General features: G+C 34.7%; 1 protein-coding gene across 8 annotated transcripts in view; it reads left to right on the forward strand.

Moving 5' to 3' along the window:
- Stard6 (StAR related lipid transfer domain containing 6) overlaps window positions 1-18,958 on the forward strand; it is a 35,364-nt gene that overhangs the window by 1,130 nt on the left and 15,276 nt on the right. For 2 of the 8 annotated variants that reach the window (XM_063231614.1, XM_063231615.1), the window contains 7 exons: window positions 317-3,373; window positions 4,456-4,498; window positions 8,227-8,320; window positions 8,486-8,535; window positions 12,094-12,220; window positions 15,580-15,697; window positions 18,650-18,743. In XM_063231614.1, coding sequence (XP_063087684.1) covers window positions 8,231-8,320; window positions 8,486-8,535; window positions 12,094-12,220; window positions 15,580-15,697; window positions 18,650-18,743 — 479 coding nt within the window. In that variant the 5' untranslated portion in view covers window positions 317-3,373; window positions 4,456-4,498; window positions 8,227-8,230. The remainder of the gene's footprint in view (window positions 1-316; window positions 3,374-4,455; window positions 4,499-8,226; window positions 8,321-8,485; window positions 8,536-12,093; window positions 12,221-15,579; window positions 15,698-18,649; window positions 18,744-18,958) is intronic. The other 6 variants (XM_063231616.1, XM_063231618.1, XM_063231617.1 and 3 more) reach the window with 5 other exon arrangements.

Below are 18,958 nucleotides of genomic sequence, written 5' to 3' on the forward strand. Positions count from 1 at the left end.
TAAATGCATCCATTGTATCAGTGTTACTGATTTGAAAATTATAAAACACAATCCCTACAGCTGGTAATAAGGATCTGTGAAATTTCTAAATCAGTCAAGATCAAGTAAGTTGCTGATGTTTCCAACCCACATTCTACCTAAATAACTTTTTAATCTGTTCTGCTTTGTATAAAAATTCTAAATAACTATTAGCTTTTAAAGTTTGTCACTTCATTTTCCCAGACAACATAAAGAACATTAAGATACAAAGGGATTTATTAAATGTTTTGACCCAGTTCATGGATCAAAGTAATTCTACCTCTTTGTTCCCTTACAGGTTAACAGATATGGATTTTTCCAGGAGAATTTAGAGAAGAGTCCCTGTGGTTATTAAAATTCTGGACTAAATTTGTTAGGAAAAGTAAAGAAACCAGGTCTGTACCAGGAAAGAGAAGGTTATAATAGTTTACTAAAGCCTTTCTAATACACATTTTAAAAGTCATCTAGGTGTTGTACTTGCTGGAGAAATAGGGAAAAAAGTTATGATGACACCTAAGAAAAGTAATTTCTGATAATTAAACTTTAAGATTATCAAGGTGCTTAACAAAAAGCTCTTTAAAGGATTCTTTAAATGATGGCTTTAAATGTGCCCATTTTAAGAAAAGTAACCTTTTAGATCACCTGTAACAAGGTCCCTCACTGTTTCAAGTTAACCCAATCCTTATAGGCTACATGAGAGAACTATTATTATTCTCATTCTTTAAATGTGTAAATTGAAGTTAAAAGGTTAAGCAACTTTTCCAGAATAATGCAAGTAATAGCACAGTCAAAATTTAAATCCTGGTCTGTTTGCATGTTCTTTGCATCATACCTGCCAGCTTTGCCTACCGGAAAACAGGCTGAGAACCGGAAGGAATATAGCTTCATTCACAGCAGAAACAGTACTGTTCTCAACTGTCTAAACCACTAAACCTTTTGAGCTAAAACCCTTTGGGCTGAAACAACGGATTTCCATAGAATGGTTTATACACAGTAAAAATATATGGTTCAGTTCCAAAGGCTGGAATTTGAGATTAGGGTGCCATCGTAATTGGCTTCTGGTGAGGGCCTTTTCCAAAATGTAAACTGTCATCTTCTGGCCATGTCTTCACATGTCAGAAGAAGCAAATGAGCTCTCTGAAGTCTCTTATAAGGATACTTATGTCATTCATAAGGTCTCTGCCCTCACGACCTAATCACCTCCCAAATGCCTCTCTTCCAATACTATTTTATTGGAGATTAAATCTCAACATATGAATTGGTTAAGGTGGGCACAAACACTCAGTCCATTCAGACCTAACTTCAAGTAGGAGTTCAGTAAAGGTAAATGAAATAAGTTCATTTAAACTTCATCCTGAAATGGTGCCATTTAAGCAAAGATAACCGTGACACAGTCAGTCGTGTAAACATACCAAGCAGGAATTTTCCAAGCAGAAGAGCAAGTCCGAAGATCTGAAGTAGGAAGTTGCTTAGCTATGTTTGAAGAGCAGCCAGGAAGGAGTTCAATATGATTAGAGCTAAAGAGACAAGAAGGCAACTAGTAGGAGATATGTTTTGAAGAGGAACTCAGATCAGATACTGTCACTACTACACACTTGGAAAGTTCAATTCCAGAGAGCATATTGTGATACATTACAGAAAAAGAAAGCATGTAAGAAATAATTATTTAGTGAATGACTATTATGTGCCAGAATTGAGGGTAGAATATGTAAGTACATTATCTCAATCCTCACACATTCTTACAATGTATTATCCCAATTTTATACCAAGAGGAAAATGAGAAAACAAATAGTAAGTTAAATGCTTTGCGTGATGTGTCAGAGATAGAATTTTTATTAGGTGTCTTTGATTCCAAAGCCTGATTTTTGCCACTAGGCCATGTTTTTTCAGTTGAAAAAATGTAGAGAAAAGATTCATGCATACAATGAACACATAACTATTTTGTGTTTATAGGTGACAGACTTTGTAGAAATAGTACTAAAAGGTAATATACCAATTCAAAAGTTTTTCTATGAGTTAAGGATGGTGGCACATGCCTATGATTACAGCTGCTCAAGAGGCTGAGGCGAGAAGACTGAGCCCACAAGTTCAGGAATAACGGGCAGCATGGTAGGACCCTGTTTCAAAAGTCTTTTTCCCTGAGGGCAAAGTTGACATAGTAAGGACTTGTATACCACATTTAATTTTCTAGTTTGTTTTAGATTTTGTTATAAAACCACAAATCTAGTTCATATGGTTAACAGTGGCAAATTAATGGTTAGCTCAATCTGTTATTTTCTAGTCTGTGTTTGATGCTATTGGTACCAATGTATCCAAAAGTGTCATAATTATTCTAAACATCTGTTCTTCCTGGTATTCCATGTCTGAGATTGATTAAGGGTCACAGAAAATAATGTTGCACAATGCCAAAGAACCATGGACTGGGCCAAACAAGCAGCAACTTCTCATCTCCAACAAATTGAACAGTCTGATCTTCCAACAGACTCAAAACCCAAAAACCAGCTACATTTGGAAAATACCTCAAAGACGTCATTACCTAAGGATCCTAAAAACTAGCAATAAAACAACCCACCATAGGCAGTTTACAAGCATCGCCTCAGGAAATAAACTAAAAAAAAAAAAAGAAAAAATGAGAAGACACTAAAACCAGATGCAACCCCAGATGTCTAGTTCACCAACGGCAAACCCAGAGGGCAGTAAGATGGGATAATTCAAAAACCTCCTACCTGGCCTTTCTGAAGTAGTAACAACAAAGCAATTGAATGAAGCTCTGGAAAAAAATCAATCTCTCAGATAACTGCAGAGATGGTATCCAAAATAAAGACCATGCTTAGTGAACCTAGAGCAGATACAGGGAAAAAAATAGTTAAGTTTAAGAAAATTATAGAAACCATAAATGTTCAGCATGGGAAAGATGGAATCCATAAGGCAGATTCAAGCAGGTATCCAGAAGAATAAAAATTCCATTGTAAGTATTTGCATCAGATTAAGCCAATATAAGGACAGGATTGTAGATAGAGAAAACAGGCTTGCAGTTAACGATCATGAAAAGAAAGAATTCTCAAAAATATCAGGGGACCATGAGAAATCAGTCCAGCAGATGCTAGATGAGACAAAGAATAACTCAAGTTTGATTGGAGTCAATGAAAAAGCAGGAGATCCTATAAATAGATATTTAAAAAACTATTCATTAAAAAAAAAAGAGGCCAAGGATTTAGCTGAGTGGCATAAGCACCTGCCTGGCAGGCACAAGATCCTGAGTTCGATTCCTGGTACTGCAAAAGAAAAGAAAAAACTACTCATTGATGTCATGGCAGAAAACTTCCCTGGTGGAGAAAAAGAATTTGACACATAGGTAAGTGAGGTATATATAACTCCATTTAGCTGTGATCAAAAAAAAAAAAATCTACAGGCAGGCTTATTATGGTCAAAATTACAGAAATTCAACACAAGAATAAAATCTTAAAAGCTGTTAGGAAAAAGAAACAAATCACCTATAAAGGAAAGTCCATCAAAATTACAGCTGACTTCTAAACATAAACTCTCAAAGTAGAGTTTGGAGTGAAATATTTCAAATTCTAAAAGAAAACAACTTTTAACCCAGATTGATATACCCCACAAAACTGATGGAGAGGAGCAGAGATTTAGCTCAGCAGAGTATGTGCCTTCCTGGCAAGCACAAGGTTATGAGTTTGATCCCTGCTCCCAGAAAAAAAAAAAAAAAAAACGGATGGAGAAATAAGATACTTCCATGACAAAGAACATCAGAGGAAATTATAAACACCAAACCAGCATTCCAAAATGTTTTGAAGGACATTCTAGAAAGAGATAAGGACTACAACTCTATAAACCCCCATAGAAGGAACCCACCAGGCAAAGCAAACTGGGGCTGGGGGAGGCAACAACAGGAAAATAATATGACAAGTATAAATCAAAACGTATCTGTTATTACCATCAATGTTAGTGGTCTCAGTTTGCCAATCAAAAGAGACTTGACAGAATGGATCAAGCAAGATCCGAGTTTCTGAAGGGTTTTTATCATGAACATGTGTTGGACTTTTATTGAAAGCTTTTTCTGCATTTATTGAGATGACCATATGTTTTTTTTCTGGCTTTGTTGATATGGTATTTTACACTTACTGATTTGCTTATTGTAAACCATCCTTGCATTCCTGGAATGAATCCCACTTGGTCATGATGTATAATCTTCTTGATGACTTGCTGCGTTCTATTTGCAGTATTTTATTGAGAATCTTTGCATCAGTGTTCACTAGTGAGATTGGCTTATAGTTCTCCATTTTGGCTGGGTCTTTCTCTGGTTTTGGTATCAGAGTAATACTTGCCTCCAGGAATGATTTAGGGAGGATTGCTTCCTTTTCAACTTCATTGAAGAGTTTAAGGAGTATTGGTATCAAATCTTCTCTAAATTTCTTGTAGAATTCAGCCATGACTCCATCAGGACCTGGGCTTTTCTTTGTTGGTAAGTTTTTAATTACATTTCCAATTTCAATAGCTGATACTGAGTTATTCAAAATTGCTATACCATCTTGATTGGGTGTAAAAAGAAATAAGAACGTAGGAGTAATAAAACCCAAAATGTGTAATTGCTATTGTAAAAAAAGAGAGGAAAAGAAAGTGCTCTAAAGGGTAAAACTGCATGTATGTTTCAAGTGTATAGGATTGATAACCATGTTACTAAGTTTTTGTTGGATCATTGAACAGAGCTGTTTGCAGTCTCACTCTTTGAAATGTCCACTTTGTATGCTTTAATTTTGTAACTTGAGCAACTATTTCTAAGAGGACAGTATGTAATTTATCAACTAGTGGTTTCTTACTGTTTATTTTTTTGAAATTATATATTATTTCTACCCTTTTTCTGTTTTTCTTTTTTCTCTTTAAATAAAATTTTTTTAAAACATAAAAAAGAAACAAGACCCAATAATATGCTACATAAGAAATATTTAATTCAAAAAGAAAGACAAACTCAAAGGATGGAAAATAATACTCCATGAGACAGGAACCCAGAAAAAAAATCAGGGGTAGCTATTCTATTTGCAAAGTGAATTTCAAGCCAAGATTGATGAAGAGAGATAAAGAAGGCCATTACATTCTTCTAAAGAGAACAATTCAAGAGAAAGAGATAGCTATCATAAATATATACGCAACAAATATCAATGTACCCAACTACATAAAAAAATACTAATAGGCATGAAAACCAAATAAGCACTAATACAATAGTATTGTCACAAAAAGACAGGTCAACTAGACAAAAAAATCAACAGTGAAATACTAGAACTGACCGAAACGACAATAGATTCTACAAAGTATTCCATCCACAACATCAGAATACACATTGTTCTCAGCTGCACATGGGATGTTCTCCAAAATAGAGCACATATGATCCATAGAACATGCTTAAGTAGAAGCAAAAGAATTGAAATTATCCTGTGCATATTATCAGGCCATAGTACAATGAAGTTGGAAATCGGTGGCAAAAGAAACCACAAGAACTTCATTAACACATGGAAATTAAATAATACCCTTACTAATAATACCCTAGTAATAAACCAATAGGTCACAGATGAAATTAAAATTGAAATTAGACAGTTTTTACAACTGAATGATAACAGTACAACATATCATAACTTACAGGACCCATGAAAGCAGTCCTAAGAGGGAAATTTATAGCAGTAAATACCCATATTAGGAAAACAGAGCAAATGCATATGAACAACTCAATGGTGAACCTCAGACTTCTAGGAAAAAAAACCAGGCTAAGCCAAAAGCTCAGACAAGGAAGGAAATTATAAAGATCAAAGCAGAAATTAATGCATTAGAGACTAAAAAACAATAAAGAGCTGGTTCTCTGAAAGAGTAAATAAAATTTATAAACCCTTATCCAACCTCATCAAAAACAGAAAGACTCAAGTTCACACAATTCAGAATAAAAATGGTGAAATCACAACAGACCCTGGAGAAATCTAGAAGACCTTTGTTACTTTTTTTTTTTTTTTGTCTTTTTTGTTTTTTATCGGTACCAGGGATCAAACTCATGACCGCACACTTGCAAGGAAGGCACTTATGCTGTTGAGCTAAATCCCCAGCCCCTATCCTTTGTTACTTTAAAAACTTGTATTCTGATAAACTGGAAAATGCAGAAGTGGACAAATTCCTAGATAAATATGAATTACCAAAGCTGAATGAAGATTTAAAAATCATAAATAACCCAATTATCAATCAGTAAAATTGAAGATATAACTAAAAACCTACCAACAAAGAAAAGCCCAGTCCCTGATTAACTACTGAATTCTACAAGAAATTTGGAGATCTAGCACCACTATTTTTCAAACTCTAATAAAATTGAAAGGGAGGCAGTACTCCCAAATTCATTCCTGGAAGTAAGCATTACCCTGATGCCAAAACTGGAGTAGGATCCAACTAATGAACAGAATTATAATCCAATCTCCCTAATGAACACAGATGCAAAAATCTTTAATAAAAACCATGCAAACAGAATGCAGCAAATCATCAAGAAGATTATACACCATAACCAAGTGGAACTCATTCCAAGAACGCAGGAATAGTTCAACATATGTAAATCAATAAATGTAATATATCATTTTAACAGAGCCAAAGACCAAAATCATATGATCATCTCAATAGATGCAGAAAAAGCTTTTGACAAAGTCCAGCACCTATTAATTATAAAAACCCTGTAAAAAATTGTAAGATTCTTTTTATCTCAATCTGATAAAAGCCATCTATGTTAAGCCAGCATCATACTAAAAGGGGAAAAACTGAAAGTTTTCTCTCTAAAATCAGGAACAAGACAAGGATGTTCACTGTCTCCATTCTTATTCAACATAGTCCCAGAAACTTTAGCCAGAGAAATTAGACAAGAGAGAGAAATAAAAGGAATAAAGATAAGGAAGAAGTTAAATCATTGTTATTTACAGATAACATAACATTCTACATAGAAGGCTCCAAAAACTCTACTAAAAAACTGGTACATTTAATAAGCAAATTCAGTAGTGTAGCTAAATGTAAAGTTAACATTCAAAACTAAATAGCTTTCCTGTACATGAATAACAAAGTCACTGGGAGAAAAATAAGTGGAATACCACCTTTCACAATAGCATCCAAAAAAATTAAATACCTAGGAATCAATCTAATGAAGGATGTAAAAGATCTTTACATTGAAAGCGACAATACTCTGAAAAAAGCAATTGAAGAGGATATTTGAAAACGGAAAGGCAACACTTGCTCTTGAATGGGAAGAACCAATATAGTGAAAATGGCCATACTTCCAAAACTGTTATACAGATTCAATGCAATCCAAATTAAAAGTCCAATTGCATATCTCACAGAATTAGAGAATACAATCCTAAAATTTATGTGAAACCAGAAGTGACCAGAAGAGACCTAGAATAGCAAAGGCAATTCTGGACAACAGACAAAATGGTGCATCACAGTCCCTGACTTGAAATTGTTCTGTAAAGCTACTTAATTTAAAAAAAAAGTGTGCTACTGGCAAAGAAAAAAACAGACCTTAAGATCAATGGAACAGATTAAAAGATGCAGAAACAACTCCAGATACACTAAACTACCTTATCCTTGACAAAGGTGCCAAACACATTCACTGGCAGACTGATTAATAAATGGTGCTGGAAAAACTGGCTCTGCATATGCCAAAGATTAAAAGTGGACCTTTCCACCATGCACTAAATTAAATTCAGAATGAATCAAACATCTAAGTATTAAAACAAATATTATATCTACTGGAAGATACAATAGGTAAAACTCTTAAAGACATTAGTGTAAGCAAGACTACAAATAAAACCCTGATCACACAGGCACTATCACAAAGAATAAACAACTGGTATCTCATCTCATTAAGAAGCAAGAGAAACCACCAGCAGAGTGAAGAGACAACCTACAATGTAGGGGGAAACTGAAATATGTACATAAAAGATAGTTAAGAGAGTTATACTGCTGTCTTCCAGTTCATTGTAAAGAAAGATTTGTGCTAATATTTTTGGACAATTGCAGATATCTTCTGCTCTGAGTAAGAAATATAAAGATAGCAATACACAATATAGTTATTAATCATTGTTACCCTCCAAGTATCTTTTTGAAATTTTATCTTTTTCTCTTTAAAAAAATGTTTTATGATTACATTATTTGTCATTTGCTTTTAAAAATTTGCAGGTAGATGGACTATAAGACAATTGCTCAACAAACTTCCCAAGAAGTTTTTGGTTACAATCAAGACACATCTGGCTGGAAAGTGGTTAAAAATTCAGTAAGAAAACAATCATATTTCAAGAATTTATATTTTAATGAGAATTCATTGTTAAAGACACTTCTTAAAAAGTTTCTTTTACCAACTAGAAAAATATTTTTACTTTTGTGTTCTTTCTTTTTCTAAATCTGACAATTTACTTGTGGATTTTTATTTCTCTTTGAGAAAAAGATAACTGTTTCCACCAAGGCTTCTAAAAGATTTGTCGGAAATCTGTGAGTACAATTTTCTATTTGTAATCATTGTTTTAAAGAATTCAGTAGCATCAGTGTATCCAGAATTTAGTGCTGCTTCATTAACTACAGCAAATTATTGAACACAAAATAGAAATTCCGTTGCAATGTGATATTAATAAAATAGTGACTGTGCACTATCTAATCATTTATTTTCAAACTTAAAAACAACCACCTTCCCCCCACCCACTGCAAAAAACTCTCTCCTTGGCTGCCAGTATCGCTCCGTGGTAGAATATTTGCCTGCCATGCATGAGGCCAAGTTTGAGACCCACAAAAACAAATATCCCTTCTAATGAATAATATGCTAAGATAGGAAAATTCCACTTCAAGAAATAATGTATACAAGCATATTGCTGTCTTCTTGCTAGAAGTAGTACCATATTTATAGCCTTAAACTATTTTCCTTTCTCTTAAACTACTAAAAAGTAGGTCTTTTTCCTCATTTGTTTTGCTGACATGTTTTTTTTTTCCCCATAAGCTACTTTTAAGGATATTTTTGAAGATACTCTTGTTTCAAATACAAATATGCTAAGGAAATTGTGCTGACTTTTAAAACTTTGTTTACCTAGGCATGCCTCATTTTAAAGTGTACACTCCCTGGCCTAGAGGGAGAACAAAGTGAGATTGTCATCAAGCTGGGGAAAATCTAGGGAAATTTAAAGTCTTCCAGTGCTTCAAAGCTTCGTGTATTTAAAAGAGTTGTAAGAAATCAAAGCAAAAAACATATCCATTTAACCATTATACATTTATAGTATAGTATATAAAGTGTGAAGTATCTATACAATATAGATCTACAGATCTATAATATGGAGCTATAGTATAGTATATAAAGTGTGACCTCTCACAATCTTTCATGGGAGAAAAATGGGTTGCGTGCCTGTAATCCCAGCACTTGGGAGGCTCAGGCAGGAAGATCATTTCAAGTTCAAGACCAGCCAGGGTTACTAATGAGCTGCTCAAGGCCAGGCTGAACTGCACAGTGAGATTCTGTCTCAAAAAGACCAAAAAAAGGGCGGTGGTGTTGCAGTGTCAAAAAAGTTTTTAAAACACTCCGTGATAGCATGGAATCTTGTCTTGGAGATTCACTCTCAGGCTTCAAGGAGTTCTAATGTAAAGAAGGGTGTCTAATTTCAAACTTAGTTATTTTTCTTAACCTATAGCATGCTTATAAAACATTGGGCTAGAAAATGAGCCACTAACCTCAGATTTGGACTCTAAAAGAAGCTCTATCTAACCAAACACATACAGAGAGAAGTAACAGTTTTTCATTATCTCCTTGCTATCACCCCAGTGCATCCATCATCATCTCATTAGAGTATTTGAGTAGCTACCTAAAAATCTTTGTATCTACTCTTACTCAGCTACATCCTATTCTTCACAGAATGGCCAAAGTAGTTTTGGTTTTTGTTTCGTGACAGGGTCTTTTTATGTAGTTCAGGTTGGTGCAAAACTCACTATGTAGCTCAGGCTGGCCTGGGACTTGCAATGATCCACCTGCCTCAGCCTCCGAGTGCTGGAATTGTAGAATGTACCACCAGCCACAGCAGGTTTTTAAAGTATGTCAGATTGTGTCATCCTTCTGGCTAAATCTTCTAAAGGCTTCCTATGACCTCTAAAACAAAACCCACACATTTTATGATGATCTGTAAGTTACTACCTGGCCCCTGCCTGCCTCGCTGACTTCACTTCCTAGCTCTTGATCCTTGTTCTTACATTAAAGCCACCACAGACTTCTCTTGCTTGATGCATCAAACTTAAACCCACAGGGCTTTCATAGTTGCACTTCTTTTGACTAGCATGTTCTCCCAGATCTCTACAAGGTTAATGTTTTTGTAGTCAAGTTTTTAACTTCATTATCTCCTCTTCAGAAATACCTCCCTGGCCACCTGTCCAAAGTCTCCATATAGATACCCTCAGCCACTGTTTATCACTACGTGACATTTATTTATGATTCATTTGTTGTTTTGTGTCTTTCTTATAAACTTGACAAGCATAGGAACTTTAACAGGAACCAGAGTAGTGTCCCTAGCACCAGAGCAGCCCCTCTCATGTAGACTCATAATATTTATTGAATGAATTTATGGACAATACCAAAGTTAGATATCTCTTAACTGCAGTACAAAAAATAACATATCTTATCAACATTTATCATTTTTCTTAAAATTTATTACCCAAAAAGGGCCATTTATGATTGGCTTTGAACACTTATAAACATGAAAAGGGTGCTAGTTGTTTGGTTAGAATTTTTTTTCTTTGTGCCCTTAAGAAATGAAATATAAATTTAACATCACACAGTTCAGGCTACACATTTTCCTAAATATTAGAAGCTCCTCAGCTATTCATTTCATTATAAATCAGGCCTTATGCCAGATGATTTATTTTTAAATTTACTCCTCATGTATCACATGATGTAAGCACTGTTCATATGCCCATTTTTACAGATGAACAGGTTACTATCCCAAGGTCTCCTAGCTCATAAATGTTGGTGAAACAAAAAGTTTTAAAGGCTAAGCCTTTGCTGCAAAGGCTCAGTGTACTTTCTTAATCACTATTTTCTCTGACTCCCCCAAACTATTTGTGGAATAATTAAGGCAAATTATCTAGAAGAGTGTAGTAGTATACCTTTCCTACCTTTAGACATTTCAGGGTTATTTAGCAAACTACCTTTTGTTCTCTGCCAATTATTTCCATATTTTTATTATTACCTTCATTACCACCACTACATGTAATTGTGTCCTCTGAGGCAGACAAGTGAGAGAGTCTAATAAGTGTTTTAAATTACAACATTGAGGTTAAAGCAACAAACAAACACATTTTCCGTGACCAAAATGAAGAACATTACCTTTGCCCCATATTATCCTGGCTCAATACCTTCTAAACCTTGAGTTTTGAAATTATTCTTGACTATCAAATATATAGATATTGTTAATAAGATAGTGTGAAAAGTGTTGTTAAATTCTGCTGCCCTCTCACTTTATGAAGAAAATTTGTTATTCAGTAGTGAGTTTGTAGCATTCTTAAAAACAGAATCTGAGATTTAGATTAGATCACTTCACACACGTCTGTACTTCACAAGTGAAAGAATTGGTATCATCAGTATCACCAACACTTGAATGTTGTCTATTCTTGACGCTGGCAGGAATAACTATTAAAGGGTCTTCCAGATCTTCTAAAAAGAGCTGCATCACAACAGTCCCCTTCTTACCTTTCATATTCTTGTTCTTTTAGCTCTTCATTTACTATGAGGGGCCCCATCCCCTAGATATATCATTATTTATATGTAAATTTTCCCAAAGCCGAACAAATCTGAAACATTTCTGGTCCCAAGCATTTCAGAGTCCAGAGAACTAACAGTCATACAGTGGAACCACTGGAAGCATTTCAGATAATGATACACACTCATCTTCAAGATACTTTAAGATACTTCAAGTTTTCTTCACTGTTATTTGCTCCATTAGCCTACCTTTAACTTCAATAGTATATTTTCAGCTTCGATTAAATTTAAGATTTAAATCTTTTCATTTTTTTTATTTACAGATATCGTGTTGAAGGGATAATTCCAGAATCATCAACTAAACTATCTGATTTCCTCTACCAGCCTGGGAACAAGGTTATGTGGGATAAATCATTGAAAACATACGATGTGGTACACAAGATTGATTCGGTGATTTGTTAGTAATATACTTTTATTGAATTTTTTTCAATTTTATGTCTCGGGTTGCTTAGTAAAATTATGCATATAGACAAGATTGTATAGACTTGAGTTGAAGTTTTTATAAAAGCCTTAAAACTTCCTTTTGGGGCTGGGAGTGTAGCTTAGCAGCATAGTATCTACCTGGAAAATGCAAGGCCGTTAGTTCAATCCCAAAAAACTTCCTTCTGTATTAGTCAAGAGTTTACTTTTAAATAGCTTCATTTTGTTTGAAAACTCATCTTTTTTTTTTTTTTTTTTTTTTTTTTTTTGGTCTTTTTCCTTTTTATCGGTACCGGGGATCAAACTCACGACTGCCTGCTTGCAAGGCAGGCACTTATGCCGCTGAGCTAAACCTCCAGGCCAATCTTTTTCATTTTTATCGGTACCGGGGATCGAACTCATGACTGCCTGCTTATAAGGCAGGTGCTTATGCCGCTGAGCTAAATCACCAGCCCCCAAAACTCATTTCTTGATGTTGTATACATTTTGTTATGAAGGAATTGAACTTTTTTTTTTATGAAGGAATTTGACCTCCATTATATGGAAAATAAAAATTAAGCATTCCTTGTAGATGAAAAGTCAAGGCAATTCATATTACATTGCAAAACAGGAACAATGTAGATGCCATAAGGACTTATGACTAGCATTAAAGCATAAGGGTAAAGTACACAGAAATACTTCAATGGTACCCAAAATGTGACAGTTTAGAACATTTTCACTTATTCCAGTAAAATAGCTAGGAAGAGGGACAATAAAAATGGAGAACATAAAAATATAGCTAATTGGAATAGACAATGGAAGACAGGCAAGGGAAAGGAAACAGATGGTGAGAGGCAAGGTAGGCTGAGAAGGGGAAAGAAGAAAGATCAGTAGGAGGGAGGATACAGTGAAAAAAACTAGGAAGAAACAAGGAATAAAAAGCAATAGCTCCCTTATTCGTTGAGGCTGCTATATAAATAAGCATCTGGAAAGGAAAATAATATAATTATATTATAATTTATCCTCCATTTCTGCCACTGTTTGTGTTTTTTTTCTCGAGTCAGTTTTATGAAGGAATCCTGACTTCACTGCAATTCCTCCCTCCTGGAAAGATATTAATTCTCTGACTAGTTCATTCTGCAAATACATTTTTAGATTTTTAGCACCAGTTGTGAACTATATACTGTTGTTCAGATACTGCAATACAAGATAGAAAGGTCCCTGCCTTCAGAAAAAATATATTCTAGTCAGAAGACACATCTTAAGTAAACAATAAAAAAGATAGTATCAGATAATTAAAAGTATAATGAAGGTTAGGATTGATAAAAATAAGTACTATGAAGGCTAAAGGCAATGACCAAAAGCAGCTGACACCTTATCAGAAAAGGTCTTTTGAGAGCTGAGAAAATAGCTCAGAAGCACAAGCGCCTGCCTGGCAAGTGCAAGGTTATGTGTTTGATATACTGTACCAAAAAAAAAAAAGTCTTTGAGAGATATTTGGGTAGAAATGTGAATAATGGAATATGGAGGTGAGAAGGAAAGACAAGCAATGACTAGGAGACACAGCAGAGAAAATGGGAAGAACTTGAATTTTGGAGTTTGGCACTGTTTAATGAAGAAGGAAGTCTGTAAAGTTTGAACAAAAAGAAGCAATTTGGTAAGAAGTAAAGTTGGAGAGAGTAGGATGGGATCTGATTCTACAAAGGGAAAAAATTTTATTCTAAATTCAGTAGGAAGCCAGTGGAGTGGTTTAAACCTGATTTGGGACTGATTTGGTTTTAGGAGACAATTGCTGAACCAAGAGCAGATTGGAAGAGGGTGAGAATGAAATTGGCAAGAACACTTAGAAGATTCTCATAGTAATCAAAGGAGATACGTAGAAGCTTATGGTAGGATGGCAGCAGAGGAGGAGGCAATGAATCAGAGGTCCAAGATGCATTGTAGAGTTAACTGGATTTACTGATGCAGGAGAAAAGAGACAAAGATGAATTCTAAACTGAACTGTGGTGAAGAATGCACCATTCAATAAACTTTAGAAAACTCACTGTATATTTAAAATGGGTGAATTTATAATGTATAAAGTATACCTTAGTTAACTATTTTTCAAACAGGTTTGGGTATATAGCTTAGTAGTAGAGTACTTGTTAGCATATACATACACTTCTATCCCCAGCCCAAAAGTGGTGCTATGATTTTAGCTAATGATGGCTTTATTAGGAAATGAGACTGAGGAAATGAAACAAACTTTTTTTTCTGATTTTTATCCATGATTGCATTTGAAAAACTGTAAATCTTGGTTAGTCTTCAACCCATCAAAACAAAAATTAGGCTCCATGAATGGTATCTGCTCATCATTTTAACATTTAGAACTCTGTAATTTTCTCTACATTTATTAAATTGATCTTAAAGTCTAGGAAGGAAATTGTAAGAAGCCCAAGACGGTGAATCAGCTTCATCTTGTAGAGAGCCCCTGAAGTTCCTATCAATAAATAAAAGATGTCCACAGCCATTTTGAGATTTGAATGTTCAGTCTCAGAAACACTGTCCATCACAAATAAAAATCTAAACATTGAACTATCTCATGCATCTTTGTATGCATCACGTCATAAAGAGAGAACTGCTGAGCTAGCTCAGCAGTGTGGCACCTGCCAGACAAGCGCAAGACCCTGAGTTGGATTCCCAGTACCAAAAAGAAATACTAAAAAACAAACAAACAAAAGACCAAGATATTTCTGATGGAGGCGCAAGTCAGCTGTTATGATGGAAAGAATACAAGACTTGGCATCAAAAAATTTGAAAGATCAAGAGATTATGTAATTTGCTGGTACTTTTGATAACAAGAGTTGCTTGGCCAGTGGATCTTATTTGCAAAAAAAATAGGGAGAGAAACTTGCTGTTATGATAGTCAAGACCCACCAAGTTTTGCCAGATATCATAGGTAGCTCATAACAATGGTTTTTATTTTAGGCCTTACATCACAAGGTACTAAATTATGTATTTTTCGTACTACATTTCTTAGCCAATGTGGTATAGTAGAAATAGTACTGTCCTGGGAAAAACTAGAAGATCTGGATTCTAATTTCGCATGTATCTCATTATACATATAATTGCTGGACTTCTATCTAAAAAGTGGAAGATGAGATGATCTTAAGACTATTCCTTGAATTTTCTACATTCATAAATGTAGCTATAATGCTCCTTTAACATTAAAAAGGCAAGCTTATTTGAAGACAGTCTTAAAATTTCAAAGCCTTGCTTTTTCCAGCAAGGCCTATCTTATGTAATGAGATTCTTTGGGGAACAATAAAAATGATATTAAATAATTTTGTAATCTTTATGGTTTGTTACAGAGCACATTTATATGTCATACCATTACACAAAGTTTTGCCATGGGCTCAATTTCCCCCCGAGACTTTATCGACGTAGTATGCTTCAAGTGCTATGAAGGGAATATGGCCATTATCAGTTGTAAGTTGAAACATTTTGCCCACATTTTGGAATTGTTATGAGTCACTAATAACTTTTCTCTTTAATTCAGAGTTTAGAAGAAACTCTTTTCAATTTTTTTTCTTAATCTACTCAGTAGGACCCACAAGTACACCTATTATATTGTGATGCCAGATATTCTACCCAACTTAGAAGGTATCACATATACAGGAGTCAGTAATTATGGCATCTCCTGGATTTTTACAGCATAAACACTGCAGGACTCAATAGATGATTGTTTGTTAAAACTTCAAGGAATACTTTTTTTAGGTCTTAAGGGCCCAAATTAATTTTGGGTATATAATTTTATACTTGAATTACTTAAAGTGGGAATATACAGTAACTGATAAAACTATTAAAAATGTCTGCTAGATGGGTCTTTACACAAACATGCTCATGTTTCTTTTGGGAACTAGAGGTTTTGATATATCCTAAATATTTCCTCTGAAAATGTGTCACTGTAAAATGCAACTGTGAGACCATTCCCTTACTTGTATTATTCACTTAAATTTAAACATTTTATACCATAATTGTTGTCAGACTATGACAGCTTAGATAATGGTAAAATAACTTCGGTAGCAGAGTAACAAAGATCCCTGTTTTTTTTATAATTTGATTTAATCTTATTGTTCATATCTGAATAGTTTCCTCTACTGTAAACTACTTAGGGATGTAAACAATTATGTCTTGTTACTACTTCCCAACAAAGTTTCAGTTACCCTGAAATGATTGTATGTGAAGTTTCACAACCCAGACTGAGTCATCACGTTTACACAAACCCAGTTCACTCTGTGTTACAGCAGACCACTGAAGACTGATGTTCATAACATGCCCAAGAGATCTGTCTCATTTTTGAAGTGAAGGCACACAAAATATATTCACTGCCTAAAATACAAAATTGTCTGAATCATAAATCTGTTATTGTCCATATTTTGAAATTACTATTCTCTACTATGATGAGAGGGAAACTTAAAAAGGAGCACAGAGGTTAAACCCAACAAGGACAAGTAATCAGTCATTTGGTACACTAATCACTATTGAATTTGCTGTAAGAAATTTCCATTGAACAAAGTTTTGAATACCATTAGTTTCCTTCTTAGTTGTCGATGTCCGCTCCCGGCCGGCAGGAAGGACACACGACAAAGTCTGGTAGTGGACAACCTTTTCTTTTTATTTTCCTTCTCCGTACAGCCTGCCCTGGGTTCTCCCAGCTGAAGCCTCCTCTGGTCCGCTCCCCGCGGCTCCTTTTGTGCTTCAGTCTGCCCCAAAGCCTCTACCGGTCCGCTCTCCGCGGCTCCTTTTGGGCTTTTACTTCTGGGCTTCTACCTGGCTTCTTCTTCCGCCCAGGGGTGGCACCGGTATATATACGGGTACAGTGTCCAATCATGTTAAAGTAAGCAAGGCAAGCTGATTGGCTAACATCATCAGTTGCCAGGCAGACTATATTGTTGAGCGGGTTGTTTACGCGGTAAGCAGGAAACTAACATATTCGATGGAAGGGGTAATCTACCTCAGGCTTTGCTCTTTACCACAGGCCGCACGTCAGCCGCGCAAGGCGAGCTATCACAGACGCGGCTCCCAACACTTAGTGTTTTTTTTTTTTTTAGCTTACTCTGCATTTTCCTTTGAGTTAAATATTTTACATGCATTTTCTCACTAGGAAACTGAAGTTCACGTAAATGAAGCAGTTTAAAAATGAAGCAGAACAGCTATAAAACAACTGAAACAATTTAACTCTTCTGATTTTCCAAAAGAATTGCAACCTAGCATACTATGTGCCTCACCAAAGACCTATATCTGTGTTTAAACTATAAAAGGCTTTTTAAAGAATAAAATATAATCTCCACATTTTGCTGTTGTTTGGAGACAAGGTCTTGCTATGTATAGTGCAGGCTGGCCTTGAAGTTTCTTATATAGCCCAGACTGGCCTTGAACTCACAGTAATACTCCTGCCTCATTCTCCTGAGTGCAGGGATTACAAGCATGAATCCCAACATCCATATTTTAAATAAAAAAAATTTTAATATTACTTCTGGCAGTACCATTAAGTCAACATAATAGGCTCTGTTAAAACCATGGTACAAAATGGAAATTCATTCACGTTTCCTAAACTAATGTTTCATATTGTATTACCCCTTGAACTGGTAATTTACGTTAAAATCATAGAAAAAAATCCATCTTCTCCAACAAGAGCAAGATTTAATTGCCCAAAATAAACAGATATATTATTTAAAATGTTTATAGAAAAAGAATAATTATACATTTAATCAAAATCAAAATCAAAGGGGCTGGGGGTTTAGCTCAGTGGCATAAGCACCTGCCTTGCAAGCAGGCGGTCGTGAGTTCGATCCCCCGTACCGATAAAAATGAAAAAGACAAAAAAAAAAAAAAATCAAAATCAAATCACCTCCCTCTCCATTTGCATATAATTTAGATATTATTCCACACATTTATTAAAACAAATTCTATGGATTTTTAATTATATTTTGAAGTTATTTACAAGAAGTTAGCAGAAGAGGGAAATTTATTTAATTATTTTGGTACCGGGGACCAAACTCATGACCTTGCACTTGCCAGGTAGGCGTTTTGCTGCTGAGCTATATCCCCAGCCCCAGAAGCGGGAATTTTAAACCATTCAACTACTTAAAATATTTTAATGAAAAATACTAATAACAAAGTAATGAGAAAATCTATGTACCATAACAGTACAACCAAATCTTTTTCTGTAATTTCTTTTGCTCAAATCTCAGGAAATAATTACTTTGAATAATTTCTCTTATCATACAAAAGAATAACAGCATCTTTATTAGTGTAAATATATACAGAAATGTATAACTAATGTTGATGCTAATAACTAATTAAATGTTACATATTTTTAAAAATGCATTCCTGGAAGTATTTTTCATCTTCATTTTCATTTTTTAAATCATTTAGCTAAAAGCGTGGATTTCCCAGGATATCCTCCAACTTCTGAGTATATCCGTGGTTATAACTATCCTTGTGGTTTTGTATGTTCACCTCTGAAAGAGTAAGTGTTATTTGCATTTATTTCAGTTTTTTAAGATGAACTTGCTCATTAGTAGAAACATACACTAGCATATATTGTCGGTAAAAAGCTACCCCTACATCAATTTTAAAATAACTTTTTCTATGTGTTTTCATCTTAAGTATAATTAGAATATATATTTTCTATACAGTACTATTTGAGGTTTCTGGGAATAGTCAAGAATACACAAACATTCT

This window comes from Cavia porcellus, unplaced genomic scaffold (assembly GCF_034190915.1).
Source record: "Cavia porcellus strain 051 isolate PalLab524CR breed Dunkin Hartley unplaced genomic scaffold, mCavPor4.1 scaffold_20, whole genome shotgun sequence".
Taxonomy (NCBI): Eukaryota; Metazoa; Chordata; class Mammalia; order Rodentia; family Caviidae; genus Cavia; species Cavia porcellus.